This window comes from Dunckerocampus dactyliophorus, chromosome 12, assembly GCF_027744805.1.
Source record: "Dunckerocampus dactyliophorus isolate RoL2022-P2 chromosome 12, RoL_Ddac_1.1, whole genome shotgun sequence".
In the NCBI taxonomy this organism is placed as follows: Eukaryota; Metazoa; Chordata; class Actinopteri; order Syngnathiformes; family Syngnathidae; genus Dunckerocampus; species Dunckerocampus dactyliophorus.
Window position 1 is genome coordinate 8,954,891 of NC_072830.1, and position 27,130 is coordinate 8,982,020.

Below are 27,130 nucleotides of genomic sequence, written 5' to 3' on the forward strand. Positions count from 1 at the left end.
AGTGATGATAGATATCTCGATGAGTCTGTACAAAACAACTGTTTTATTTTTGGCTGCAAAGAATTTGACACTTTTGTAGACAAAAAAGGAGAAAAGTTGACCTTTCCACCAACTGGCGGCCATCCATGCCTGCCCGGGAGTGCCTGTGGATGTCCACGTCATAGTGTGTCGTCTGTGATCCGTCCCCTCAGGGGTGCTGCTACTTACTTTCTCAGGGGTATGCAAACGTATTACAGGAAATTTTACAGTAAAATTGTTTTGCATGGAAGTTATCTGGAACCGGTGTACAGTATTTAATTGGCTGGACAATTCAAGATAGTGATCTCACTGTCAAAGCATGGGCATAAGGCACCGTCTCATGGAATGTTTACAATGAAACACAAGCCAAATTGTATTGTGGGTGTGGGGTAATGTAGTCCATCATCATTGAGATTTACCAACACAATATCTCCGAAAATTTAGCCGTACTCTGATTATTGATATCATTGATAAAACAAACCCACGAAAAGCAGCAGGCCCAGACAACATCTCAGGCCGTGCACTTCGGGTTTGCTCATCAGAGCTAGCTGATGTGCTTGCTGACATATTTAACCTGTTGCTTGCACAAGCATCTGTACCGACCTGCTTTAAGTCCACCACCATAGTGCCTGTACCCAAGAAGAACAACATGACCTGCTTGAATGACTATCGCCCTATAGCACTCACTCCTATTGTTATGAAGTGCTTTGAAAGGATAGTCATGACCCACATCAAAAAGAGCATCCCAGCCACTGTGGACCCTCTACAGTTTGCATACCGCCAGAACCGGTCCACTGATGATGCAGTCAACACTGCCATCCACACAGACCTTTCTCACCCACAGGGCCAGGACACATATGTCAGAATGCTATTTATAGACTATAGCTCTGCTTTTAATACAGTCAGCCCCCACAAACTCAGAGATAAGCTCCTCACACTTGGCCTGTCACCCTCCCTCTGTAACTGGGTGTTTAACTTTCTCACAGGCAGGCCCCAGTCAGTCAGAGTCCACAATCGCACATCCAGCTCAAGAATTGTGAGCACTGGGACCCCACAGGGGTGTGTGCTGAGTCCGCTCCTCTACACGCTCTTCACCTATGATTGCGTGGCCTCCCAGAACAACACCAGCATCATTAAATTTGCGGATGACACTACAGTCATCGGCCTGATCACTGGTGTTGAAACGTCACACAGAAGAGAGGTGGCGGACCTCATAGCTTGGTGTTGTGATAACAATCTCCTTCTCAATACAGATAAGACTAAAGAGATGATCGTCGACCCAAGAACAAGGGAAAAGGAGCCGCACAGACCCCTGTTTATTGATGAGACTGAGGTGGTGGAAACCTTCAAGTTCCTTGGCACACACATCAGTGAGGACCTCACCTGGTCTCACAACACCCAACAAATTATGAAGAAGTCCCAAAGGAGACTGTACTTCCTGAGAAGACTGAGGAAATTTGGCATGTCCACCACAATCCTGAGTTGCTTCTACAGATGCACTATCGAAAGTGTCCTTACCGCCTCCATCACTGTTTGGTACGGTAACTGTACAACACGTGATAGGAAGGCACTCCAGCGGGTGATCAAGACCTCACAGCACATTGTTGGGGCAGCCCTCCCCTCGCTGCAAGACATTTATAAATCTCGCATCCTACGAAGAACAAACAACCTCATCAAGGACAGCACACATCCACAACACTCATTATTCACAGTCCTACCGTCAGGAAGACGCTACAGGAGTTTGAAGTCCAGGACCACAACACTGGCGAACAGCTTTTACCCACAGGCATCAGGCTTCTCAACGAAGCACTCACACACGCCGCACGCAACACACGCACACACTCATAGCACTTTATTATTTATTTATTTATTTGTATTAATGTCTCTTCTGTTGTTGTTGCTTAATTTATTGATATTTATGTTTCTGATGTTCTTATTCATTTTCTTGTTTTTCTTTCTTTTTGGGAGAATGAACAGAACAAGAATTTCATTGCATAGCAGAACTGCCTGTTTTACTGTGCATATGACAATAAAACTCTTGAGTCTTGAATTATGGATCCGATGAAATTGACTGCGGATGTGAGTGAAATTGTGAAATTATTAATGTAACTCCATCAGACTGTATAGCTTTTTCATCTTATAGGTGTTATATTTATACTATTTAATGATTGCAACATCATCTAAAATCACAATTTACAATTAGGGATGTCCCGATCCACATTTTTTGGCTTCCGAGCCCATAAATGTTTTGTTTATAATAAGCTTTTGTTACAAACATGAATTTTCGGAAATGGTTATGAAAATAGGTCTTCAAAGCATTAAAAATAATGCAACCAAAGTATTGCTGAATGTACTTTTTTATGACACAGCATGACTAACAATATTGTTTGGCTTTTGTAACAAACCTCTGTGAGTCAGGTCCCTAATCCAATGAAAGATCCAATAAAAGTGGCAACCAGCTTTGAGGCGCATTACCGCACCTACTGTGTTGGAGTGTGGCCCACTTGCGAATGTGATACGGCAACCGGATCAGCCCAATCTCGTGGTGGAAGCCAGTATTATCAAATTTTTAAATACAGTGGATCGGCAGCCGATCCCGATCCTGAAGATCGGATCGGGATATCCCTATCTACATTGATTGAAATGTGATCACAAATGTTTAAATAATGACAGTTGGGCTAGTTGAGTGTGATTTTTATGGTGACTGCTGGCTGAGATGGGGGATGAGATTAAATGGCCTGGTCTGGAGTAGGCTAGCGCCACTTATGTCATAACGTTTCCACTCTCCCACTTGTGCAACTGGATCGTGGATAAATTGAGCCAGGATAAGATATCCCGGGTTAATCCAATATACCTGTACAGCCTAGCAATGTGAAACGGGCTGCTGTCTTACCAGTTTCTACCAGCAGGGTACTGAAGAGTCCCACTTTTTACAAACGTCACCATTATCGTCAGTTCCAAACCTGGTAGGTCATGCAATAAAAAATTCCAACCCTTTGACTGTTTTGCTTTATTATGAGAAAATCGGAGATCAAAAATGGTTAATTAAAAAAATAAAGCTGAATTACAATAGTTTGTAAAAAAAAAAAAAAAAAAAAGAATATATATTTTTCAATGGGACTGGTCAGACTTTTATTTTGGTAGAGCAACTCGCATCACATGTCCACAGTTCAACCAATAGCAACACAGAATTGTGTAGTTTGCGGAAGTTACCCATGAGCGTGTCTTCTTTTGTACGCCGCGACTTTTTTTATTTCATAATTATAACCCAGATTAAGAGACGCTAGCTATATAGTTGGGTTATTTATTGTCCATTATATAACTCGCTATAATACCTACCGGACCAGTAATGTCCAAATCGAAATCATCACGGCACCCAAAAGAAAAAGAGTCCAAACAGTTGCCAATTTACCAGCATAAAGCCAAACTGGTCCAGGCTGTGAAAGATAGCACTTTCTTGGTGGTGACAGGTGAGACGGGCAGCGGGAAAACGACACAGCTTCCACAATATTTACACGAAGCAGGTAAGCCGTCTTTCGAATTCGTTTAGTATGAAAGCAGCATGTATGTATGTATTATGCAGACGTCATACACGTGATCTCGGTTCTTGTGTTTTCCTGTCAGGTTTTTGTAAAAATGGCAAAATTTGCATCACCCAGCCGCGCCGAGTTGCTGCCATCACGGTGGCTCAGAGGGTTGCCCAGGAGATGCAGTGCACTCTGGGTAAACAGGTGGGATACCAGGTGCGCTTTGACGACTGCACGTCACAGGTGAGATACCGCCCCTGCACAAACACGTGTGTTTATCTTTAGTTGTCAGATGCTGATGCGATGATGTGATTGACACAGGACACGCAGGTGAAATACATGACGGATGGCTGTTTGCTCAGAGAGGTCCTGGCAGACCCAGGACTGGCTCAGTATGGCGTTGTAGTCTTGGATGAGGTCCATGAGCGAAGCCTCAACACAGTGAGTCACCACAGTAACCATGGAAGAGCATTAGAGATACACTGATATGGAATAAAAGAGCAATGACGCTGTGATGTTAAGGAGTGAATATGAAAATTGCCACCCAAATGTGAACACGTCTGCTGCTGTGTCCCTCTAGCAGCCAACTACATATAGTTCTATAGTCTTAGTGTTACTTGTAGTAATGACACGACATTAAGTATTTCATTGTTTAAGAAGCAGAGTATTGGTAACTAAAGGTTTGCACCAGATATACAGTACTTGCTGCGCTCTTGGTGTCACTTTGGTTGGCCGGCCACTCCTGGGAAGGTTCACCACTGGTCCATGTTTTGGCCATTTGTGGATAATGCCTCTCACTGTGGTTTGCTGGAGTCCCAAAGCTTTAGAAATGGCTTTATTACCTTTTCCACACTGATAGATCTCAATTAAGTTATGTTTTAACGGGGGGGGGGGAATCACTTTCACGCAGGGCCATTTTTTTTCTCCCTTAATAATTAAAAGTTTCATTTAAAAACTGCATTTTGTGTTCAGTTGTGTTGTCATTGACTCATATTTAAATTTGTTTGATGATCTGCCACATTTACGTAAGTGTGACAAACATGCTTTTTGCAGGATATCCTCTTGGGCTTGCTGAAGAAAGTCTTCTCTGATCCCGCTGAGGCAACAAAGGGACGCTCTTTTCCACTGAAGGTGGTGGTGATGTCGGCTACCTTGGAAACGGACAAACTTTCCGCCTTTCTGGGAGGCTGTCCTGTATTCACGATACCCGGGAGGACCTTTCCTGTCACGTGCACATTTGGCAACGCTGTAGGACCTCAGGACTTGGAGAATATGGGTTATGTGAAAGAGGTATTCAATTGAATATGAACCCAGTCCTGCACAATGTCACGAGATTCAAGATGCAGCTCTTGTATTTTGCTCCCCAGGTCACGTCTGTGGCCCTGGATGTCCATACCAGTGAGATGTCAGGAGATATTCTGGTGTTTTTAACAGGTCGGTCATATACCTTGTTTACAGTGTAAACCCAAAGTCTGTTGAAATCACAACCCTTCAATTTTTCTGTGTTTGACAGGTCAGTCAGAAATCGAACGCGCCTGCGATTTGCTGTTTGAGAAAGCCGAGTCTATAGACTACCGCTACGATGTACAGGATAAAACAGTGGAGGGGCTCCTTATTTTACCCCTCTATGGTTCCATGCCTACTGGTAAATTCACACAATGGCCTTTTTATGATGGATTGAATAAAACTTCAAACTAAGACATTCTCTCATTCTCTTCACAGATCAACAGCGGCAGATCTTTCAGCCGCCTCCTCCCGGAATAAGGAAGTGCGTTGTGGCCACAAATATCGCTGCGACATCTCTCACCATCGACGGCATTAAGTGAGTATTCTACTTTACACGTATCATTGTTTCTCACAGGGCTGCAATTTATCTGTGGTGTTGGGTTGGGTGTGGGGGAGCTAGGTGACTGCTAATTTGACTAATTGCCATGACGCAAAACTAAGTGTGGACGGGTTATTGACTTATGGATTGTGGTTTCATTTTCCGCTTGCGTAAGTGCACTATGAAAATGTATTTGTACTTTATTTATCCCACAGCGGGGAAAAGCACAGATGATTTAAAATAACTTTCTAGACATAAGTGTGCGCTGATTTTAATTCGTGTCAGCTGTAGTCCTCAAATTTATAGAGTTATTAAAAAAAAAAAAAATGGAGGGAGGGAGTGCCAAATCCTTCGGTGGCAGTCGAAATGTAATGGTGGCGGGTCACCGCAAATAAATAAATGAATGTATGGGAAACACTGCATCTATCGTTTTTAAGATATGGCTGAAGTGACCACACTGTGCTTTCAGGTACATCATCGACAGCGGCTTTGTCAAACAACTCAACCACAACTCCAGGGTGGGCATGGACATTTTGGAAGTGGTGCCCATTTCTAAGTAAGTCACAGATCAGAGCATTTTTCAACAATTTTAGTAGCAGTTGTATATTGGAAGTGTGTTGGTCAAAAATGTAGCCTTGCTGCTGGCATTCTGACACTTTAAAAGTGCTTTTAATTCGGGATGTCCCGACCCGATCTTCAGAATCGGGATCGGCTGCAGAGCTGGTGTATTTGGAAGATCGGATAAAATCGGCGTCTGCCACGAGATCGGGCCGATCCGGTTGCCGTATAATGTTCGGAACTCTGGGCCACACGCCAACACAGTAGATTCGGTAGTGCGCCTCAAGGCTGGTTGCCGCTCGACTCCTACCACCCGCAAGATGAAGAAAACGCAACACCACCATGCAGACACGTCCGCGGTGTACCGGTGTCACGTTGGATAGTCTGCTTTGTAGCTACAGCGGTAGTTCCCCCTCACTGTGCCCCCGGACTGCTGTGTCATGGTATGAAGAGCTCACACGGGAAGTGCCTCTCTAACCGCTGGTTGTTTATACTAGGGACCGTCAATAAATTACTCTTGCGTTGAAAAGAGTTGGTTTAAAAAAAAAAAAAAAAAAAGTCATATATTCTAAATCACACCACAAATTGATCTATAACCATGGCAAATGATTAATCCTACCCTAAAAGTATTTTGCACGGCCATTTATTCCAATTTTATCTTTTTATTGGATTAGGGACATGGCTCACACAGGTTTGTTACAAAAGCCGAGCAATATTGTTGGTCATGCTGTGTAATAAAAAAGTACATTCAGCAATACTTTGGTTGCATTATTTTTAATGCTTTGAAGATCTATTTTCATAACCATATTCCACAAATTCATGTTTGTAACAAAAGCTTATTATTTTGTGTGTCTGCCACTTTAATGCTAATGGGCTGTGTTTGTGCACGCCTGTCTCTCTGACAAGAGTGTGTGCCTTCAAAAAGCACTACTGTGCCTTTATCCACTATTTACATTTACACTGAAACTCTGCCTTTGTCCAACATAATACATGCCATTTATTACACACAACAATGTAAAATCAAGGAGGGGGACAGATGGACACAAAGTTTAGCAACACGAGCTTCAGTGCTAACATGAACCGTAAAATCATGCTCGGTTAGCCCATTTGCTGAAGAAAAACAAAATGATCAAATTTCCCACATTAGTAGCTGACTGATGGATAGTTGGCAGAGCTCCAGGTTTATTTTTAAGCTGTTTAGTGAAGTCTGTTCACAAATGAGGGTAGATTTTTCTTGCCCTTGGTGGTCATAAACAGGCTCTCGGGACACGTATTACTGTTTTAGCATCATTTAAACAAAAAAAAGGCAGTTTTGCATTATAGGCGAAGTTGTCTCTTTTGGTGCTATTTGAGGTGAATTCATGTGTTGGCTTCCTGCCATTAGGAGTGAGGCCCAGCAGAGAGCGGGCCGAGCTGGAAGAACGTCAGCGGGGAAGTGTTTCCGCATCTACACTAAGGAATTCTGGGAGGAGTGCATGTCGGAATATACGGTTCCAGAGATCCAGAGGACAAGTCTGACGGCAGTGATCCTCACGCTCAAGTGCCTGGGTGTTCATGATGTCATTCGGTACACATGCTGTCTCGTCTTGCGGTTTTCATTGCAAGCATGAGCTTGTTTAACTATCCTTTCTCCACAGGTTCCCCTACCTGGACCCTCCAGAGGAGAGGTTTATCCTCGAGGCATTGAAACAGCTCTATCAGTTTGATGCTATTGACAGGTTGGTCACGCTGCTTTGTCTATTGTGATGTGCTCCTAAAGTACGTTGTCTGCTCTGCTAGGAGGGGTCGAGTGACTCGCCTGGGGGAGCTGATGGTGGAGTTCCCTCTGCACCCGGGCCTCACCAGGGCTTTGCTCAAAGCCGCTTCGCTCGGCTGCCAGGATCTGCTGCTTCCAGTGGCCGCCATGCTGTCTGTGGAGAATATCTTCATACGGCCAGGTAATTATGCAATTTTGCAAAAGCTAAAATACAGTGGAGCCTCCTAGGCGATCACAATCTGTTCCAGAAAACTGGTTGACCTTGTTTGGAATGAAAAAATGTTCCCATAGGAAATCATAAAGCCTTTATTAATGGTGCAAGCAGTGTTTAAGGTATAATGTAACATTAGTCCTTTTAAGCGCCACAGTCGCAAAATTTCGACAAGTAGGCCCGTCACGATATTTTGCTGGTCGATAATTGTGCTACAAATTATCATCGATATTCAATTTTATCAGCATTGGGTTTTTTTTGTTAATTATATGGCATAATATATGTCGGTGTGTCTGGCTCGCCGCTTCCCTCAGCTCACTGTGATCGGCTTAGTCTTTGTTTTATCGTTCCTTGTGAGGACTCTTACCTGGCTGACATGCCAGAGTTCCTGCTGCCGTAGGAGCCATTTCTTCCCAGGAAAACCTAGACGCAGGGGTGGCAGACCTGTGAAGCTCAAAGCCTGGTTGGCACTTTCTGCTGAGGTGGTGCGGTTCCCACATAATGTTCTGCGGGACTACGAGGATTGTTTTCGCCACTTTGTCTCTCGGCGCAAGTTGGTCGTGTTACCCTTTTTCTCATTGCTACTTTCGGACAAATGCGCTCACCTTGTGCATTGTTTAAAAACTAAATATTCCCAGACCGGAGCTGTTGCGTTTACCTTAGAAACCATCACTTATTTGCATGCAATCATGTTAGCATATGCTTTCACACAAGGCTAGTTTGTTGCTAGCACCCTGGGTTTGCTCTCTCGTAGCCCCACCTTCACAAAGATTCAAGATTCAAGATTCAAGAGAGTTTTATTGTCATGTGCATGGTAAAACAGCAGTTATACCATGCAATGAAAATCTTATTCTGTTCATTCTCCCAAGGAAAAGAAAGAAAAACACAAGAAAGAATAAGAACATAAGAAACATAAACACATATACATAAATACCAAGAAATTAAGCAACAACAACAGAAGAGACATTAATGCAAGTAAATAATACAAATAAATAAATAAATAAATAAAGTGCTATGAGTGTGTGTTGCGTGTGGCGTGTCTGAGTGCTTCATTGAGAAGCCTGATGGCCTGTGGGTAAAAGCTGTTTGCCAGCCTTGTGGTCCTGGACTTCAAACTCCTGTAGCGTCTGCCTGACGGTAGGAGTGTGAATAATGAGTGTTGTGGATGTGTGCTGTCCTTGATGAGGTTGTGTGTTCTGCGTAGGACTCTAGATTTATAAATGTCTTGCAGTGAGGGGAGGGCTGCCCCAACAATGTTCTGTGAGGTCTTGATCACCCGCTGGAGTGCCTTCCTATCACGTGTTGTACAGTTACCGTACCAAACAGTGATGGAGGCGGTAAGGACACTTTCGATGGTGCATCTGTAGAAGCAACTCAGGATTGTGGTGGACATGCCAAATTTCCTCAGTCTTCTCAGGAAGTACAGTCTCCTTTGGGACTTCTTCAGAATGTGTTGTTGTTGTCAAAGAGGTTGAATGAGAGGAAAGGAGGGTTCACTCACTCTGTTCATTCCACTATAGAACCAATGCACACAGACAGATGCAGAGTGAACCCTCTTGTCATCCAGCATGTGTGGTACCGAGCAACGAGCAGCTGAAACACATACGCATACATGGCCGTACAAATTTATCGAGGGTTCATAATTACTGACCTTTTTTTTTTATCGTTCGATTAATCGATTTATCTATTATCGTGACAGGCCTAGTGACGAGCAACAAGCCATTTCTGCAAATATGGTGCTTCATGTAGTTAATACTTCACACCAGGAGATGTAACTTCAATCTGAGCAACATTTGTGGGTGTGTTCTATGCAAAGTTTATAGACTTTGAAGCCTCTTGTGCGTGCGGCAGCAAGTCCACTCACCATGACAGTCCACATGCAGCATACTTGAGCCGATGCTTTGCTAAACCGTGTTCCGGGTGGCCGGAGGGGACGTGGTGGGTTGTCAAAACACCGCTAATCATGAGTGGGGTAGCGGGAAATATAAAAAAAAGCAGAAATAGCGGCATACACAGTACTATCCGCGGGAGACTCCTCGGCAAAAAATACACTGCTAATAGATAGATATGACCTGAGAATGCAATGACGTGGATGAATGACAATATTCATAGGCATGATAGATAGATAGATAGATAGATAGATAGATAGATAGATAGATAGATAGATAGATAGATAGATAGATAGATAGATGTGCATGGCTCAGATCAAGGGTACCCAAGTGTTACATTTAAAATATTAAACTCGTGGATAGACCTTGGTAATGTTATCAACACAAACTTCAAACATTGCAAAACACACACACACCCAACATACCAGAGCTCGAGACATCTTCCATTTCCCATAGCAACCCTCCGAAGTTCACTCTTTCTTAAATGTAAAGTACATAACTCGGTGTCCACTCGGTGTTAGACTTTTGTTCAAATAATCTTATTTTACTCTTTTATACACAAAAAAATCACTTTAGTTGCAGAGTTGAGTAATTATTCCATGAATATATACCATTGTAATCATCATGGGGTTTGTTTTTTCATGGAATTATGTTCTTCAAAATTTTCATTGGCAGGTGGACACCAAGGTAATTTTCACTAATGATTACACAACAGTTTGTTTTTTTTTACACTGAGAATATTTGAATAAAACACATTAGAAACCAATTTCAGACATCATTCTTTAATTCTAAGTAGAAATCATGACAAAATTATCAGAGAAAATATTGTTTATTTCACAACAAAAGTAGACATGCTTTACATGTAACATTCCAATGTCCAAATATAGACACTTTTTTACAACATAGCCGTGCTAGCGCAAAATAAAAACATGAACAGGCTTAATTTATGGTTTGGTAAGCTTCCTCACTCTATAAACGTCAGAGTGATAGGGATAGTACACATTGTTAGAACAACAATTTCAAATACTACTCAAGTGAAGTTGAAGACAGCAAAGGGTACCCTTGATCTCAGCCATGCACAGATACTTTTATGTGTGTCTACGTAATAATAGCGGTTGAGGCAGCAGTGGTGTTCAAGATGTTGTTGTAAATGAGGATGATGGCTGGGTTTGCTTGAGGGACGAGGAAGAGTATCACAAGGGGATCAGACCTTTTGATGAGCCGGTTTCGTGGAGACAGGGATCTGACAAATTCTCAGCCTGGTGACGTCATAATATGCACATTAGATGAGTAAATTTACACCCATTGCAAACTTTGGGTCATACTAATGATTTTTGTTATTTACAGTACGCCTTTATCTCTAACCGTTTTCATGCTACAACATTTTGAAATACTAATGTCAAAACTGAAAAAAACTCTGGCGCCTAAAGGGTTAATAGCCCTGTTAGTGTAAATAAGTGAACCACTGTCAGTGAAGGCATGAAAACGATACAACACGAGTATAAAAAGAAGTTGGTCACTGTAAAAATGATAAAAACACCCTGTCGATATGAGGATGGTGACGATAGACAAAAGTATTGGGTCATTTGACCTGCGTGCATTTTCTAGCGTGGTTTGTAGCACGTTGTTGTGCAGGCTTGTACTTCATAGTGCCTGATTTGTGTCTCTTCCAGGCCACCCTGAGAAGCAGAAAGAGGCCGATCAGAGTCACAGGGCACTGGCAGCCAAGAGCGGCGGAATGAACGACTTTGCCACGCTTCTCGCCGTCTTCCAGCTGTGTCAATCCAGGTAGCCATCACTGCTGCAACATTACATACTTTGTCTGTTTTTGTTGCAGCCTCCTTTTACCTTTTGGCTGTTGCGAGGTGTAGGCATGGTCCTCGCGCTTGGTTTTTAGAGACGCTCAACTCCAGAATGCGTTGTCTCTGGTTTAGTTATTGTGGTAAAAGATAGCAGAAGAGAACTTGAAATAGTGGTCAACGGAAGTGCGGCTCTCCGCCTTTCCTCTCTTCTCCCTAACACAGACGAGTGCGTAACCTTTATTGCCTCCGTATGTATACATAAGCACACACACCCACCTATGCCCACGTGACCATGCCCTGTACACCTCTGCAGGGAGCGACCTAAACCTGCCTTCTACCCCCTTTTTTTAAATTTATTTATTTATTTATTTATTTTTTTACACACTACTCCGCACTTTTCCCCAGTGAAAGACCTTCTGCGTGGTGCAAGGACAATTGGATCCACTGGAGGGCGCTCAAATCTGCATTTAGCGTGGAGACTCAGCTGCGTGACATCCTCCACCGCCTGCAACAAGTAACACAGCACTTGTCACAACTCTTCAAGGGTAGCTGCCATATCTCATGCTGATTCTATCTCATATTAACATTGTGTTTAGAGGAGAGACTTCCCCGTGGAGAAGTTTGACGGAAGTAAAAAGGAACTTTTTAGACGCTGCCTGTGCACAGGATACTTCACCAACGTTGCCAGGAGGTAATATGACGACTAAATTATGTTTTAATTTCAGATATTATTCAAATTTCCCCCTAACCCCCGCCTGTAGATCTGTTGGGAAGGTATTTTGCACAATGGATGGCCACGGATCCATGGTTCACATCCATCCGTCGTCGTCGGTAAAGTTGTGTTTCTAAATGAGCTCTCTATTGAACCATTATTATTTCTGCTAAATGTCCTTGGTGTGGCTCTCAGCTGTTTGAGCAGGAGATGGAGCTGGACTGGATTCTCTTCCACGATGTGCTGGTGACATCGCGGGTCTACGTCAGGACAGTGTGTCCCATCAGATATGAGTGGGTGAAGGAGCTACTGCCCAAACTGCACGAGGTGGACGTCTACGAGCTGAGTAGTGTGGCAAGACAAGAAGTAACAGAGGAGGAGATGATCAAGTGGGAGAGCAGGGAGGCGGCGAAAAGACAACCAGGTATTTACGACCCATTTGAATATGTCTAAATCTTAATGTTAATCTTTATTAGAATGTCATGCTTTCTTTATTTCACCCCACCCCGCCAGAAATTTCTACTGAGGATGTCTTCAAGAAACTGGAGAAGCGAAATAATGAAAGAACTGTCAGTGACGCTCGCATTCGCTACCTGCAGCGCAAGCAACAAAGACAAAACAGTAAAGCGCCCTGACAGTGGAAAATAACAAATTTTTAAAATATATGCCTTGACAATAAACATTTTGATACATTTTTTAAAAATCACATTATGTTCAGCAGTGCTCATGAAGGCTGTATGGTAGGTATAGGCAGCAGAGGCTCATGAAGTTGAGCAGGTCGAAGGTTGGCGCCACCCACCCAGTCACTGTCGTCGTGTCCCTGGGCAAGACACTTCACCCGCCTTGCCTCCAGTGCTGCCCAAGCTGGTGTATGAATGGAAAGAAAGTTTGGTGCGAATTGGCAGCCACGTTTCCTGTCAGGCTACCCCAGGGCAGCTGTGATTACAGATGTAGTTTACCACCAGTGTGTGACGGAGGAGTGAATGAATAATGTGTTCACTTCATTGTGAAGTGCTTTGGGTGCCTTGAAAAGCGCTGTAAAATCTCATCCATTATTATTTTTATTATAGGCAATCTCTTGATGTAGTTTGAGCTAACTCCACAAGATGGCAGTAGCTGCATTTGCAGTATCACGAGTGGTCAGCATCCAGCAACTGCAGTTGAAAACGTTGGTTGTGCCGCTCAGTTGGTGTAAAAGTCATGCTTGTTACTTGTCCTACTGTTGTTTGCAATGAGCTCATCAGCGATATTAATGCTGGCTGAGCTGTTTGCTCCTTATCGCTCTTACAACATTGGTTCTGCTGCTGCTGTGATGATAAATATGAGTGTTCAAATTATGCAAAATAGCTTCTCTCCAATTATTGCCTGTTTCCAATTAATGCCCAGTACTTTTTACGGTTTAGGTAAATAAATGCCCACACTAGTATTGCAGCGTTTAAGGCAGCAGCGTGGGGGCCATTTCCAGCTTGCTGCTGCCTTTTTATTGGCCCTCTGCATATTATGAAGGACCTATATTATCAGATATGACACTATTGTCACCTATAACATAAAGCTAAGATATTAATATTTATTATTCAGATAGGTTGGCATGCATATATTGACCTACAAATTTTTTTTGCACAAAATGTGTCAAAAGCGGGGCCACCCCTTTTTTAAATTTTCCTGTATGCAGCCCTCGGTGGGAAAAGAAGAATTACATGATTTATAATTTAATGAAATGTTTAAATTACAAGCGGTTTGTGTTTGAGTAACACAATGAGTTTAAGGTGACAGGTCAACTCTTGCAGTACTGTATACAGTATGTTAGGTTTGTATCTTAATAGAGAACGGATGCATACGTTACATCATGTTTGGTTCAGCATACTACTTGTAGGTAGGAGCTATCTGTCCAGGTACATATGTGTTGTCCTACGTCGGACTCCCACGTCACGTCCGGTTGGAATCGCCTGCGGGGCTCCTGTGCTGCCTTGCTGGGAGGTGACGGAGGGCTTTCTCACAGAGAGCACCAAGCACCAGGAGACTCACCTCACAAAAAAAAAAAAAAAAAACACCACAGAAGTCGGGAGTTGAACATTATTTATAAACGCTCTTTAGCCAAGCGAGTAGCGACCCCGAGGACTTGTTGTTTCTGTGTACCGCTGGCACGCTTCAGTGACGAGCACGCCGCCGCCGCCGCCGCCGCTGCCCGCTTGCTGTTATTGTGGGAAGAAAAACAAGCTAGTCCGCTAAAGCTGTGTGATCATTGACAGAGTTCAATACACACAAGCTGACTGTGATAACCGGCGGAGGCGGCCTGCTTCTGGAGCTCTTCGGCAACTCGCGGTTGGAACGATTCCCCTGAAAGCTGAGGTAAGATACATCAATTAAACTTGAGAAATGCCGGGGTGTTATGGTAGGAAGCCAGAGAGCTGAGGCTGCTAGCATTTATGCTAACTAGCTGTTAGCTCTGAGGCTATCGTGGGGGTGAGCTGCTGTTTTGCTCCTAAATGTCGTTCTACTCGTCCGGTAGTGGTATGTGGTGGGTTAACACTAGTCCAAAGCTATGTTGCACAAACTAGTTTATGCTTGAACTAAGGACTGAAAGCTGTTCAGTCGTTCTGGACCCGACCGACACCCTTTGCTGACCCGTGTTAGCTTAGCTTGTAGCCTCCAAACGGTTGAAGACGTGTTATGGGACTGTTATGTGGCACGCTGGTGGCTCTCTTAAGTGCACTTTTCACAAGTTTATCATGACAACAAAAGGGAGTTTTGTGGGACAATGGGATTATTGTTGCTTTTTAACCAAGTCCGCTTTTTTTATGATGAGAGTTGAAGAAACGCTTGGTGAGGATTTGTTGCGCTCCATATGTTTAGTGCAAAAACTGTCACTATTGGACATGGTGTTCTACATGTGGAGCCTATTTGAATCAATATTAACACTTTATTCTTGTAAAACACAAACGTCTTTCCTTCAGAATATTATGACTTTATTCTCTTAAACTTCCGACATTTTTTTTTTATTTCTACTTTTACTTGACGTGTACTTGACAATTTTTCTTGATATTACACATCTATTAGTGCACAATTCAGAACTCAAAGAACTCAAACAATGTACAGAGATGAGCAAATTCAAAAAACAATACAAGCAGTTGATGTTTGCCAAATACAAGGCAGAAGAGTCCTGATTGTTCTGTCAGGTTTGTTATTTTATTTTATTTATTTTATTTTATTTTCTATTTTATTTTATTTTATTTTATTTTTTATTTATTTAATTAAATTTTATTTGTTATTTATTTATTTCTATTTATTTATTTATTTTTTTTTATATAATTTTCTTTGTTGTGTTTAAAAAAAAAAAAAAAAAAAAAAGCTTTGTTCTTATTTATTTATTTATTTATTTAGTATTGTCATCATTATTATTATTATGAATGTTCTCTCTTTTTTTGGGGGGAGGGTTATCTCACCGTTATCTATTATGTGTTATCCTGACTATCACTGAAAACATGACATGGAATCCAGGAAGTGAACTACATGTACTGTACTAGATGTAGAATGGATGGGGGGTAGGATTAAATAAGCTTTGCTTCTTCCTACTCCTTTTGGACATGTGGAACTGTGAAAAAATGATTCACGAGATGTATTCCATTGTAACCTTCATGTTCAAATAAACTAAACCAAACCAAACCAAACCAATTCAGACTTTCATGTGAACTTACTAATATTTCGATTACATATTTCTGCATGCAATATTCAGATAAGAACTTTTTCCTGAAAGTATCCTGACATTCTCATTGTTTTGATATTTTGTTGTAATATTTCTACTTTTGTAGTACTTTTACTTTGTCGACTTCACATTTGTTTTTCATAATCATACAGACTTTTTCATGTCAAATTGTGACATTTGTTGTCGTATTATTCCAATTTAATTCTTTAACAATTTTTTAAATAATATTCAACAATTTAGGGTTTTTTTTCACATACTAAAATTCATTTTTGTAACATTTCAACTTTTTTATGCAATATTATTTTGTAAAACAGACTTTCCCCCCTCCCAAACTGTGATACATTAAAACATATAATATTCCAACATTGTTCTTTTTTTTAACTTATTTACTTTTTTCTGGAATCACAACTTTATGTGTGTGTACTATTACAACTTTATTCTCATTATATTTGCAATGTTGCAACTTGGTTCGAGTAGAACGGCAACCTTTCTCGCTCAAAAATATTCGATCAGTATTCTCATAAATTCAGCACCTTTTCTTGTAGTATTTGGGCTTTTTCTTTACTTCATTTTGACTTTGAATTTTTTGTTATATTACACTTATGAGTATATAATTAAGACTTTTTCATGTGAACTTGTAATATTGTGACTATATTATTCTGACATTCTAAAAAAAAATTTCCAAAATATTGTCGATTAGGCCTGTCACGATAATCGATAAATCGATTAATCGAACGATTAAAAACAGTTTTATAATTATGGCGCCCTCGATGAAATGACATGTGCATGTATGCGTGTCTGCTCCTCTCTCTGTGCCACACAGGCTGGATGATAAGAGGGTTCACTCTGCGTCTGCCTGTGCGCATTGGTTCTATAGTGGAATGAACAAAACTGAATATTTCGGTTTTAAACAGAATGAACAGGGTGAGCGCATGAACACCGACGAGCGGCACAGACATTTTTCTCAACTGGGGAAAAAAACTACCGATGGAGGTGCTCGGGCAGCGGACCCTTTGTCCCGACAGTCGCCGCTTACTGAGGCGTTTGGTCAGCAAATAGAAATAAAACAGTGCAAAATGGTGTGTTCTCACAGACAGTGTCGCTGGCTACATTGCAAAAACACACATACAGGCAATTTTTGTGTCGCGCTAATGACTCACACAGGTGCACCGTACACTATACTTGAGTACCATCTAGGGGTTCAAATGTGAATTACACCTCTCATGACAATGAATGAAAAATTGTCTCAAAAATGTTGTCGATAATATTGAATGTCGACGATAATTTGTAGCACAATTATTGATCAGCAAAATTTGTGATAGGACAGGCCTATTCTCGAACAATTTGGATTTTTTTCCCCATTTTTTTGTTCATACTACAAATTTCATGCAGTTTGATGTGATTTCGTAAAGCCGACTTTTTCCCCAAACTGTTATGTCTTCAATCTTAAAATACTTTTGTATTATTTTGACATAGTTTTATCTTATCACAATTTTATGATTGATATTAAAACTTCGTCTTTATTCTTGTAAAACACTGACTTTTTTCTCGAAAATATTATATTATTCTTATAAAACAATGACTTTATCTGGTAATATCACCATCCCATTGTTGTAGAACCCCAAGTTGTAGAACATAATTAAGAATATTCCATTTGCGCTCACTGTTGGACAAAACAATACAAAACAAGCATTACAGCACTCACTAATTGGAAAGCAGTGACATTACATTTGAGCTCTTCCTGGCAGCGAGAGAGAGAGAGAGTAATGATAATATTAATATCCACTATTTATAACTTAAAGTGGACGAGGTATCAGCCATGCTATACTTTCCCATGGTGTTTGCCACTTGTCATAAATGTCAGATGGTCAGATAGGAAGGCGGTGACTGAGCAGGACATGCACATTTCAGCACTTTTCTCTGTTGTGAGCTTGTGTTTCATCACAAGTCAAGGTAAGGAAATTATTGCGGCGGCCCGCTTGTCGAGACGACCCGCAATTCACAGAAAGTGTCCTTTGTTCTGGGAAATCACTTTTGCTCTCTGTGTGTGCGCGTGCGTGCGTGCGTGTGTGTGTGTGTGTGTGTGTGTTCACAAACGCCTCCCTGGCTGAAGTTTAACTCATTTTTAGCACAGCCTGACCCACATCATTATCATCGCTCACACATGCTGGTTGCTTGTCCCTGCTGCTTCTGCTTTTGTTTTGTGTTGTGTTGCTCAATGACATTAATTCATACAAAAGTGCAGTTATTGCTCCTATGTTAATGTCATGGGAGTAAACTTGTGTAACATGTAAGTTTGCGTCTTGGATACTGGTTTTGATTATATAACTACTTTTTGCTGCTCCAATGATAAGAAAGAAGTGGCAAAATTCTAAAAATATACAATACTACTACTTTATTGTCCTACACTTTGGGCGTTTTTCCCCCCTTATTATATATTTATTCATGCAGCATTGTATATTAAACATTTTCTCACAGTATTCCAAAATAATTCCCTCTTTTATTACCACATTATTCTCATAAATGACTTTTTCCTTCTAACATTTCTTTTACTTTTTTCTTGTAATACAGAGTTACAGTGGTGTGAAAAAGTGTTTGCATCCTTCCTGATTTCTTATTTTTTTGCATGTTTGTCACACTCAAATGTTTCAGATCATTAAACTAATTTCAATATTAGTAAATGACAACACAACTGAACACAAAATGCGTTTTTTAAATGAAACCTTTTATTATTAAGGGCGACGAAATATCCACATCTACATGGCCATGTATGAAAAAGTGATTGCACTTCTGTTAAAACATAATTTAACTGAGATTAATTGTGGTCTACAGTCTGGAAAAGATTATAAAGCTATTTCTAAAGCTTTGAGACTTCAGCAAACCATAGTGAGAGCTATTATCCACTAATGGCCAGAACATGGAACAGTGGTGAACCTTCCCGGGAGTGGCCGGCCAACCAAAATGACCCCAAAAGCGCAGCGACGACTCATTCAAGAGGTCACAAAATACCCCACAACAACATTCAAAGAACTGCAGGCCTCACTCTCCTCAGTTAAGGTCAGTGTTCATGACTCCACCATAAGAAAGACACCGGGCAAAAACAGCCTGCATGGCAGAGTTCCAAGACCAAAACCACTGCTGAAGAAAAATAACATTAATGCTCATCTTAATTTCGCCAGAAAACATCTTGATGATGCCCAAGACATTTGGGAAAATACTCTGGGGTCTAACAAAAAAAGTTGAAATTTTTGGAGGGTGTGCCTCCCATTACATCTGGCCTAAAAGTAATGCCGCATTTCAGAAAATGATCATCATACCAACAGTAAAATATGGTGGTGGTAGAGTGATGGTCTGGGGCTGTTTTGCTTCTTCAGGACCTGGAAGAATTGCTGTGATTAATGGAGTGGAATTCTGATGAAGGAGAATGTCATCCGTTGGTGACCTCAAGCTGAAAACAAGTTGGGTTCTGCAGCGGGACAATGATCCAAAACACGCCAGCAAGTCCACCTCTGAATGGCTGAAGAAAAACAAAATGAAGAATTTGGAGTGGCCTAGTCAAAGTCCTGACCTGAATACTATTGAGATGCTGTGGCATGACCTTCAACAGGCCCTTCATGCTGGAAAACCCTCCAATGTGGCTGAATGACAACAATTCTGCAAAGATGAGTTGGCCAAAATTCCTCCACAGCGCTGCAAGTTATCACAAACGCTTGATTACAGTTGTTGCTACTAAGGGTGGCCCAACCATTTATTAGGTTTGGGGGACAATCACTTTTTCACACAGGGCCATGTAGCTTTTTATTTTTTTTCTCCCTTAACAATAAAAGGTTTCATGTAAAAACTGCATTTTGTGTTCAATTGTGTTGTCATTGACTAATATTAAAATTAGTTTGATAATCTGAAACATTTAAGTGTGACAAACGTGCAAAAACATAAGAAATCAGGACAGGGGCAAACACTTTTTCAGACCACGGTGTGTGTGTTTTTTTTTTAAATGTATCCAATTATAACAGTAAAAAAATTTTCCTCAACATGGCTTTAAACATAAAATGACATGTTTTCTTTTATTAATTAGTTTAGACATTATTCTTGTAAAATTACAACTTTTTGTAATTTGTTATTCTCCTTCATTTCCACTATTTTTCTCCTTATATTCCAAGTGTATTCGTGTCATATTATGACTTTATTCTTACAATGTCACGACTTTCTTAAAACGTGGAAAATTTCTCTCAAAATATTACTATTAGTAGTTTAATCTCATTAAGTAACAGCTTTTTCTTGCAATATCACTACCTTATTCTCATTCAATTTACCTTTTTTACTTTTGCAATATTACCTTTTTATTTTCCTCGCGTTACTCCCCCTTTATTCTTTTTCATATTTTAACTTTATAGTCAAAATTACACCGTTTTAACTGTTATTCTTGTAAAATAATTAATGACATTATTCTTTTAAAAAATGTTTCCTAATTTCACTCCCTTATTCTTTTACATTTATACTATGACTTTATTCTCGCAATATTACGACTTTCTTCTTGTAAAACACGAAACATATTTCTCAAAATATTAGTACTTTATGCTCATAAAATGACAGCTTTTTCTTGTATTACTACCTTATTCTCATACAATTTATATATATATATATATATATATATATATATATATATATATATATATATATATATATATATATATATATATATATATATTTTGGTTGCCATTTTACCTTTTTATTTTCCTACAATGGCTCCTTTTTTCTGTAACCTTTTTAACGTTATTCTAATAAAATTACACACTTTTGACTGTATTATTATGGCATTATTTTGGTAAATCTACAACATTATTGTCATTGTATTATTGTCGTAATATGGCAACCATTTTCAAACTTTATTATTTTAACATTTTGACTTTATTCTCACTATTTCTTCAGTGTGGCCCTACTACACCTTCGTCATAATCCAGTGAACATGGCCTCTGTCTTTTTTTATTTGTCTTTACCGTATAGACATTTATGTTTTTGTCATTAAAATCCTTCATTGCCTTATCTTAGTCACTGTTTTGTGGCTCTCCTGTGATTGGCTGTTAGAAGGAATGATTGACGTACACTATAAAGCAACCTGTTCTTCACCCTGCCGTGTTTTTCTCTCTTCTTCTCTCTTCTCCTCCAGGCACGTTGTACAATTGTTCAGTCCTGACTCGCTGTCACTGCGTCAACCAGTAGTTCTAACAGTTTGCACCAGCTGGTTCGCCGCCCCCTCCCAACCCAGACAGTCTTCTGCCCCAGCATGAATGAAGTCAGCGTTGTGAGAGAGGGATGGCTCCACAAGAGAGGTACTGTATGGGAGCCATTGTGCATCGTCAATTTATTCCACGCCCGCTACAATCTGGGCCCACGTTGATGAGCAACATGTGATTCAGGGACATTAATAATTGATTGTAGTGTACGTTTCGTACTGATTTTAAATCCAGAAGCCCTTATAATGAGTCAAACATTAACTGCACTTTTATTTGTCCTCTCATGGCCTTGTTCTCCCCCTTAGGTGAGTACATTAAAACTTGGAGGCCTCGTTATTTCATCCTAAAGAGCGACGGCTCTTTCATCGGCTACAAAGAGAAGCCCGAAGTTTCCAGCGATCACAGCCTGCCGCCTCTCAACAACTTCTCCGTCGCAGGTCGGTTCAGCTTTGAGGCCACCGCCTTCGCGCCCCTCTCACCTTCCGTCGTCTCACCCAGTGGCGCTTTGCTTTTGTAGAATGCCAACTGATGAAGACAGAGCGGCCCCGGGCCAACACGTTTGTCATCCGCTGCCTGCAGTGGACCTCAGTCATTGAGCGCACCTTCCACGTAGACAGCAACAATGAGAGGTGAAGCAGTCGCACTTTAAATGGCATCTTTTCTTCTCTGCCATGAATTTTTAAAATATTTGAAAAAGCAGGCAAAATAAAGATTTTAACTCCCAGCCATTTTTCAAAATTCAACCCCTTCAGTACCGGCCAAACAACTATACCAACATAAGCAACACAAAAAAGGGTTGTTTTACATCCACATAACAATTTATTTACAAATTTAACACCATGAACTATTTACAATTTTCACATCTGGAACTGAACTATGTGTGTTCATGCACGTGTGCGTGCGTTAAAATTTCCCTACAATGCGTAACCTTCTGCACGCTACACTCTTCCACGTTCTTCCCCTTCCTAATTGCTGTCATGTATGTTTTTTCCATTCAAATTCACATGCCGAGCTCTTATCAAATGCACTTCTGCCACCGTGTGGCCGTTTTTATGGCTTAAAAGTGCTCTGAAGTGTCAATGCATTAGTGGAGAGTTGCATCAACACCTTTTTTTTTATTACAAGAATAATGCTTGCAGACGTCAGTATATTATGAATAACCAAAAAACCTAGGCTGCCCTTATTCACAGTTGCAGTGAAATAACGTTGCGATGAGACGTTGTATCTGGATTCCAAAGTGCGCAACGAAGCACGAAAAGTCCTGAAGCAGCAAAAGAGCACCAGACCATTACACTGCCACCACCATATTTTACTGTTGGTTATTTTTTCTGAATGTGTGTGTGTGTGTGTGTGTATGTACTTTATTTATCCCACAGCGGGGAAATTTACTTGTTACAGCAGCAAGCAAGATACGCAAGTAAAGAGTACAGTGTAAAGAATGCATAGTGACTACAACATGGCACCAGGTGGTGCAGGTGTTGTAGAGCCTGACAGCGGTCGGCGTGAAGGACCTGCGGAACCTCTCCTTCTTACACCATGGGTGTAACAGTCTGCTGCTGAAGGAGCTGCCCAGGGAAACAACAGTGTCATGTAGCGGGTGAGAGGTGTTGTCCATGATGGATGTCAGCTTAGCCAACATCCTTCTCTCCCCCACTTCCTCCACGGAGTCCAGAGGACCTTCCAGGACAGAGCTCGCTCTCCTGATCAGCCTATTGATCCTGCTCCTGTCCCTTTCCGTGCTGCCCCCTCTCCAGCAGCCCACAGAATAGAAGATGGCTGAGGCCACCACAGAGTCATAAAAGGTCCGTAAAAGAGTCCTGCACACACCAAAGGACCTCAGTCTCCTCAGCAGGTGGAGGCGACTCTGGCCCTTCTTGTAGAAAGCGTGGGTGTTGACGGACCAGTCCAGTTTGTTGTTAAGGTGAACACCCAGGAATTTGTAGCTGTCTACCAACTCTATGTCCGCTCCCTGGATGTTCACCGGTGTAAAGTGGGATGTTTTCCTCTGGAAGTTAATGATCATCTCTTTTGTCTTGCTGGTGTTGAGTTGCAGCTGGTTAAGCTCACTCCAGCTGACAAAGTCCCTGATGACCGTCCTGTATTCCAGATCGTTCCCCTCTGAAACACAACCCACAATGGCTGTGTCATCGGAGAACTTCTGGATGTGACACTGTGTGGAGTTGTGTGTGAAGTCCAAGGTGTAGAGGGTGAAGAGGAAAGGGGAGAGCACCGTACCCTGAGGGGCACCTGTGCTGCAGAGGACCATGTCAGACACACAGTGACGGAGCCTCACATACTGTGGTCTGTTGGTGAGGTAGTCTAATAACCCATGCAGTCAGGCGTTGGTCTACTCCCACACTCTCCATCTTCGCTCTGAGTAGTGACGGCTGGATGGTGTTGAAGTCACTGAAGAAGTCAAAAAACATGACCCTCACAGCGCTCCCGCTGTCCTCCAGGTGTAGCAGTGATCTGTGCAGCAGGTAGATCACTGCGTCGTCCACTCCGATCCAAGGCCGGTAAGCAAACTGCAGGGGGTCCAGCTGAGTGCCCACCAGGGGTCGCAGGTGCTGCAGGATAATCCTCTCCATGGTCTTCATCAGGTGAGAGGTCAGGGCAACAGGCCTGAAGTGGTTAGGCTCCTTGGGACGCGGTGTCTTTGGGATCGGGACCACACAGGAGGTCTTCCACAGGGCCGGGACTTTCTCCAGGCTCAGGCTGAGATTGAACAAGTGCCTGAGAACTCCACAGAGCTGGTCAGCACAGTCCTTGAGGATTCTAGGGCTGATGCCGTCCGGTCCCGGGGCCTTCCTTGCCTTGATCTTCCTCAGCTGACTTCTCACCTGATCATCAGTTATGGAGAGGGGAGTAGAGGATGGCTGGGATGGGGATGTGGGGGTGAAGAGTGGTGAGTTGGTAGGGGAGGGAGGGAGGGCAGACTCAAATCTGTTAAAAAAGAGATTGAGTTCATCTGCCCAGATCTTGTCCCCACTGGCTTGGTCTCTCCCCACTCCTTTACCATGGCCTGTGATGGTCTGCAGGCCTCTCCAGACTTCCCTGGCATTATTCTCCTCCAGCCGCTTCTCCAGTCTCCTCCTGTAGCAGTGCTTCCCCTTCCTGATCTTGTGCCGGAGTTCCCTCTGGACTCTGCACAGCTCCTCCTTGTCCCCCGAGTTGAAGACCCTCCTCTTCTTGTTCAGCAGGGCCTTAATCTCAGAGGTCACCCAGGGTTTGTTGTTGGGAAAACACCGCACCAACTTGGAGGGCACAGTGTTCTCCACACAGAAGTTTATATAGTCTGTGATGCAGTGTGTCATGCTGTCAACGTCACTGCCATGGGGACGACAGAGCGCTTCCCAGTCTGTTGTCTGGAAGCAGTCTCTGAGCCTAGCACTGCTCTCCTCAGACCACTGCTGAAATACTGCATTACTTTTACACCAGATGTAATGGGACACACACCTTCCAAAAAGTTCAACTTTTGTCTCATCAGACCACAGAGTATTTTCCCAAAGGTCTTGGGGATCATCAAGATGTTTTCTGGCAAAATTGAGGCGAGCCTTAATGTTCTTTTTGTTCAGCAGTGGTTTTGGTCTTGGAACTCTGCCATGCAGGCCTTTTTGCCCAGTGTCTTTCTTAAGGTGGAGTCATGAACACTGACCTTAACTGAGGCAAGTGAGGCTTGCAGTTCTTTGGATGTTGTTGTGGGGTCTTTTGTGACCTCTCGGATGAGTCGTCGTTGCGCTTTTGGGGTCATTTTGGTTGGCCAGCCACTCCTGGGAAGGTTCACCACTGTTCCATGTTCTGGCCATTAGTGGATAATGGCTCTCACTGTGGTTCGCTGGAGTCCCAAAGCTTTAGAAATGGCTTTATAACCTTTTCCACACTGATAGATCTCCATTAATTTCAGATATGTTATGTTTTAACAGGGGTGCAATCACTTTTTCACACATGGCCATGTTGGTTTGGATTGTTGGTTTGTTGATTGTTTTTTCTCCCTTCATTGGAAAAAATTTCATTTAAAAAATGCATTTTGTGTTCAGTTATGTTGTCATTGACTAATATTTTAATCTGTTTGATGAGCTGAAACATTTAAGTGTGACAAACATGCAAGAAAAAAAAAATATCAGGAGGGGGGCAAACACTTTTTCACACCACTGTCTGTGGAAATAAATGTGTTTAAGCCATATTGAAATAACAATGTTATCTTGAGCGACTCAACAGTGGAGTAGTACCACGTGTTCTCCAGAGAAACAGAGCAGGCCTAAATTGTTCATTGTTCTTTAAAGGCAGGAGAATCCATTTTAGATAGAGAATTACGGTTATGCTCAAAATACTATTTAGAGCCAAATTAGACTCGATTACAACCAAGCGGCTGTTTTGTTTATGTAACCTTTGCTAAGTCTTAAGATAATTGCAATGAAACAGCCTGTAAACACTGCCTGATTTGTTTTTGTACTTGCTGGACGTATTGTGGGTTTATGATTATTTACTGTCGTGCTATTCATGTAAATGTACGTCACCATCACACGCGTATTCCTCTCATTTAATTCCAGTCGACAGCTTTTATCTGGTCATGTCATGTGTTTGTGCCCCCTGTTGTTTTAGGGAAGAATGGATGCGATCGATCCAGGCGGTGGCAAACAGCCTGAAGAGTCAGCAGCATGATGAGGAGCCCATGGAGATCAAGTTTGGTTCGCCGAGCGACAGCAGCGGCGCAGAGGAGATGGAGATCGCCATTTCCAAATCCCGCTCCAAAGTGGTCAGCACGCATGTTCTACATTTAAAGCCTTTTTGAATCACACCAAAGGGATGATTTGCGGGAGAGCTTGAGGGTAGGGTTTTGGTCATTGTGGTTTCTCTGTCGTCCCCTTAGCAGACCATGAGTGACTTTGACTACCTGAAGCTGCTGGGCAAGGGGACGTTTGGCAAAGTGATCTTGGTGAAAGAGAAGGCCACCGGCATGTACTACGCCATGAAAATCCTCCGCAAAGAAGTCATCATTGCTAAAGTTAGTGCTTGTCATGTCTTTTAAAGCGCCAGCACACCTTTATTGATTTATAGTCGTGTGTCCCCCACAGTTTTATTTAGAATGAATATTTTGTGCTTTTAATGTTAAGATCTCGTAGTGGCGCAAAAATGGTATCTCTGCCTTTTAATTACTCTCTTATTTCCTCAAGTATTGTCCACTTGAATAAATAAAAATACTTATATATATATATATATATATATATATATATATATATATATATATATATATATATATATATATATATGCGCACACACACACACACACTCACACATACATATATATATACACACTACCGGTGGAAAGTTTTTACAACACCCGATTTTCTGTGGAGGAAAAAGCTACATTTTTAAGTTTTAAGATGGTCGGTCTGTCTTCCATATTTAATTCCCTTTTTTATAGCAACAAATTACTTTCTCCAGTGCAATGCATTTCAGCTGATGGTCACGAGGGTATAGTACCACAGTGTGTTCTGAACACTGCTTTTATGCAGACAGAGGAGGTAGTCAGTACTCCAGAACTTGGTACACCTGCAGGAATTAGTTGCACCAACTGCCAAGGCTTGATCAACCTCCATTTCTGCAGAACAGCTTTAAATTGTTGACCCATTTTGTGCTCCCTGAAACAGGCCTTTTTGTATCATTCTGAAATACACATAATTTTTAACTTTTTTTTTAATCCTCTGGCACTGCAACTCTTACCCATGTACCATTTCACACTATTCATTGGACTTGAACCACTTGAATTTTGATAAATAACAGGAAAAATTGGGGTGTTCGAAAACTTCTGACCTGTAGTGTACTGTAATTTATATGTCATATATAAATTATTTGATGTTTTTATATATTTGATATTTTATCATTATATATAAT

At 41.7% G+C, this 27,130-nt stretch overlaps 2 protein-coding genes across 4 annotated transcripts in view; both read left to right on the forward strand.

Moving 5' to 3' along the window:
• Nucleotides 1-1,996: 1,996 nt before the first annotated feature.
• On the forward strand, nucleotides 1,997-13,691 carry dhx40 (DEAH (Asp-Glu-Ala-His) box polypeptide 40). Its single transcript, XM_054795197.1, has 17 exons — nucleotides 1,997-3,542; nucleotides 3,643-3,788; nucleotides 3,867-3,986; nucleotides 4,599-4,835; nucleotides 4,913-4,979; nucleotides 5,059-5,190; nucleotides 5,268-5,367; nucleotides 5,840-5,926; nucleotides 7,313-7,495; nucleotides 7,566-7,646; nucleotides 7,708-7,865; nucleotides 11,458-11,572; nucleotides 11,992-12,100; nucleotides 12,183-12,277; nucleotides 12,348-12,417; nucleotides 12,494-12,722; nucleotides 12,812-13,691. The coding sequence occupies exons 1-17, from the start codon at nucleotides 3,368-3,370 to the stop codon at nucleotides 12,931-12,933; spliced, it is 2,226 nt and encodes a 741-aa protein (XP_054651172.1). The 5' UTR covers nucleotides 1,997-3,367; the 3' UTR covers nucleotides 12,934-13,691.
• Nucleotides 13,692-14,238: 547 nt separating this feature from the next.
• Nucleotides 14,239-27,130, forward strand: part of akt2 (v-akt murine thymoma viral oncogene homolog 2) — a 32,942-nt gene continuing 20,050 nt past the window's right edge. The window contains exons 1-6 of one of the 3 annotated variants that reach the window (XM_054794293.1): nucleotides 14,239-14,647; nucleotides 21,169-21,331; nucleotides 21,541-21,672; nucleotides 21,753-21,864; nucleotides 25,838-25,991; nucleotides 26,106-26,240. In XM_054794293.1, coding sequence (XP_054650268.1) covers nucleotides 21,286-21,331; nucleotides 21,541-21,672; nucleotides 21,753-21,864; nucleotides 25,838-25,991; nucleotides 26,106-26,240 — 579 coding nt within the window. In that variant the 5' untranslated portion in view covers nucleotides 14,239-14,647; nucleotides 21,169-21,285. The remainder of the gene's footprint in view (nucleotides 14,648-21,168; nucleotides 21,332-21,540; nucleotides 21,673-21,752; nucleotides 21,865-25,837; nucleotides 25,992-26,105; nucleotides 26,241-27,130) is intronic. The other 2 variants (XM_054794294.1, XM_054794292.1) reach the window with 2 other exon arrangements.

Bases quoted from the DNA above. Each gene is read 5' to 3' on its own strand.
- dhx40 (XM_054795197.1), top strand. From the start codon at position 3,368: ATGTCCAAATCGAAATCATCACGGCACCCAAAAGAAAAAGAGTCCAAA. The intron at 3,987-4,598 runs GTGAGTCACCAC...TGCTTTTTGCAG, and splicing joins ATGAGCGAAGCCTCAACACA to GATATCCTCTTGGGCTTGCT. The intron at 5,927-7,312 runs GTAAGTCACAGA...TCCTGCCATTAG, and splicing joins GAAGTGGTGCCCATTTCTAA to GAGTGAGGCCCAGCAGAGAG.